The sequence below is a fragment of the Condylura cristata genome, unplaced genomic scaffold (genome assembly GCF_000260355.1).
Source record: "Condylura cristata isolate star-nosed mole 26May11 unplaced genomic scaffold, ConCri1.0 scaffold00037, whole genome shotgun sequence".
NCBI classification, from domain to species: Eukaryota; Metazoa; Chordata; class Mammalia; order Eulipotyphla; family Talpidae; genus Condylura; species Condylura cristata.
The window spans coordinates 1,925,405-1,928,010 of NW_004567138.1; the positions used below are offsets into that span (position 1 = coordinate 1,925,405).

At 43.4% G+C, this 2,606-nt stretch overlaps 1 protein-coding gene across 3 annotated transcripts in view; it reads left to right on the forward strand.

Moving 5' to 3' along the window:
- The window catches only part of JARID2 (jumonji, AT rich interactive domain 2), a 241,792-nt gene that overhangs the window by 179,929 nt on the left and 59,257 nt on the right, over positions 1–2,606 (forward strand). For 2 of the 3 annotated variants that reach the window (XM_004693301.2, XM_012732942.1), the window contains one exon: positions 89–258. The exons of the other annotated variant lie outside the window; for it this stretch is intronic. In XM_004693301.2, coding sequence (XP_004693358.2) covers positions 89–258 — 170 coding nt within the window. The remainder of the gene's footprint in view (positions 1–88; positions 259–2,606) is intronic. 3 annotated transcript variants of the gene reach the window in all.

The window sequence follows — 2,606 nt, forward strand, 5'->3', positions numbered from 1 at the left end:
CCCCGTTATAATGACTTTATTGTTGCATGTACATCTGTATCTTCTGATCTCTGCCTAATTTATTTTTATTTTTTGTTTGCTTTTACAGGCCCAGGCTGCAAGCACAAAGGAAGTTTGCTCAATCTCAGCCGAACAGTCCCAGCACAACTCCAGTAAAGATAGTGGAACCATTGCTACCCCCTCCAGCTACTCAGATTTCTGACCTCTCTAAAAGGAAGCCCAAGACAGAAGATTTTCTTACCTTTCTCTGTCTTCGAGGTAAGTCTGGCCTAACTGTTGTTTGGAAAGGAATAGCTCACTGGACGGCGAGGTGCACTGTGGTGCCCAGGAGTAGGTTTGGCACCAGTCTCAGCACCGGTCTTTTCACCCACCACCTGCCTTGGGGAGGGGCACAGGGAGAAATCTACTGATAACTGCGTTGGCGTCTTCATGTTTCTTCTCCTGTTTTCATTTAACTCCGAAATCCTCTCTTGGCTTCTAAATGCATTTTCTAAGTTGTAGATTCTACTTATTGGTAGAATTTGACTTCTCCCGACCACCCTTTTTGGAAGCCCAGTCCCCATCCCCCCAGGGCTGACTGAGCTGCTCCCCCTCTTGCCTCCCCTAGTGCACAGGCTGGCATGCCTTGGTTTTTAATGCATATGTTTTGGGGTAGGGCATTGTGGGTGGGTCTCAGTTTACCTCCTTTGTGTTTTCCCATCGTGTCAGTACGCAGTCCTCACAGGCTCTGCTCCTGCATGCGCCGTGCCAGGAAAAGGGGTTTATGCTTTCTGAGTATACTTAACACATGTGAACAGGACCAGTGATTAACTGAGTACAACTGTGGACAGACTCTTCTTGTAATAAGGGTGTGTTTGGATTTACATGGCCTTATTTGGAAAATATTTACTACAGTAACTAAATTTCCTAACATTGCTGAAAGGAGAAAACAAAAGATTTGCAAAGAGATTGAACAACACCTTGTGGAAGTGGTCATTGGAGCGGGGCATTAGGAAACTGAGTTTAGAGAGTTCTTTGGTGAGGTTAGTGGAGAAAAGTAAGCAGGAGAGGCTCTTTGCTATAGGCCATGGGGAAGAGTGGAGGCTTGAGGTTCAGGGTTACACACTTTTTTTTTTTTTTTTTTAAAGAAATGACTAGAGGTTTCCCTGGAAGGAAGTAGTGGTCACGCTGTCTCCTTTTTGATCTAATGTCATTCATATCAGGAGTCTTACCTGTATTACACAGTGGTGTTCTTGTTGAGTGGTAAGGGAGGCTAGAGCAGAGGCTAGGGAAGTTGGACTTAAATGCACTATATTTTACATACATACACAAGGGATATGTGTGTTTGGCTGTAGTATTTTGTTAAAGTTTCAAAGGCCGATTTAAATTGTTATGGTTCTTTTGAGCATGAACAGTTCAAGATACTGTGGATACTATTTTATAGAATGCTAACAAGGCTTAAAAAAATCTAGTTTGTATGTTGCAAATGTATCTGATTTCTTTTTATTTTTTATTTAATACTCTAAGCAAACTCAGTTAGAAGAGGCATTATTGATCCCCTGGCAGGAACTGATTCCATTTTGATTCTGACCTCATTTGATGACCTGAGGCTATATACGGTTGCTTTTTGCTTATTTCCTGCCCAAAAATACTGTTTATGGAGCTTCCCCGTGAGAAGAGCTGGAAAGACAATTTAAAGCTGTACACACAGATTCTCAACTTCAGAGCTGAAATGAAGATCTTTCAACCAAAGAGCAGTCTATTTATGATAAATGTCAGGTTAGTTATACCTGCAGTTAAAGTACATTAGTGTTATTTACTCATGAGAGATAAGGGTAATGTAAGTATTGGTTATGGTGCTGGGAAAGAAGTCAAACAACCTTTTCAAGATTCATTAGGATTCAGACTGATAAGAAAGATTTTGTGAATGAAAGATGTCTGGTTTAAGGAAATCAAACCTGGGATTGGTAGGCAGCAAGTAGATGAGTTCAAGGCCATTATCTATGGAGACTGCAATGAGGAAGAGTCCTGCAAGATGGAATAAATCCTGGTTATCAGCCCCTCACTAAGGAGCAGGACTGCTACTCTGCAGCAGAGGGTGTAGCCTGTAATTGGATGAGAAAGAAAGGGCTTCAGATGCAGGTTTTCCCCAGTATTCCTCACTTCAGTGATGGTAGGACATTTATGTGTTGAATTGGACACTAGAAGTTGGGAGAGCATGTCACCTGTGGTGCAAGACTGGGTCATTACGACAGATGGCCATAGTAGACAGAGTGAGGGGATTGTGTATACATGTGACGGGACTGTGTGAAGTGCCGCGTGCTGCGTAGAGAGGCAAGGTAATTGGCCTCCATTGTTGCTGTGGGGCTGAGTCGAGAGCACAATCGCCACATGCCCCATGTTGTCAAGCATCACTTAGGTTAGTGAGACACCCAGTCACACAAGCTGTCTGTGCGTCAGCAGGTGCCACACACACGTGCTTGTGGGGTACTTCTGTGTCCGTGTGTAAAACACAGCCCTTAACCATATTTATTGCCCCTTAAAGCAACTCAATGGTTCACAAGAGTGTGGGGGATGGAAACCATAATAAGAAAGACAGACTTGGCTTGAAATAGTCCCGTCCCGTC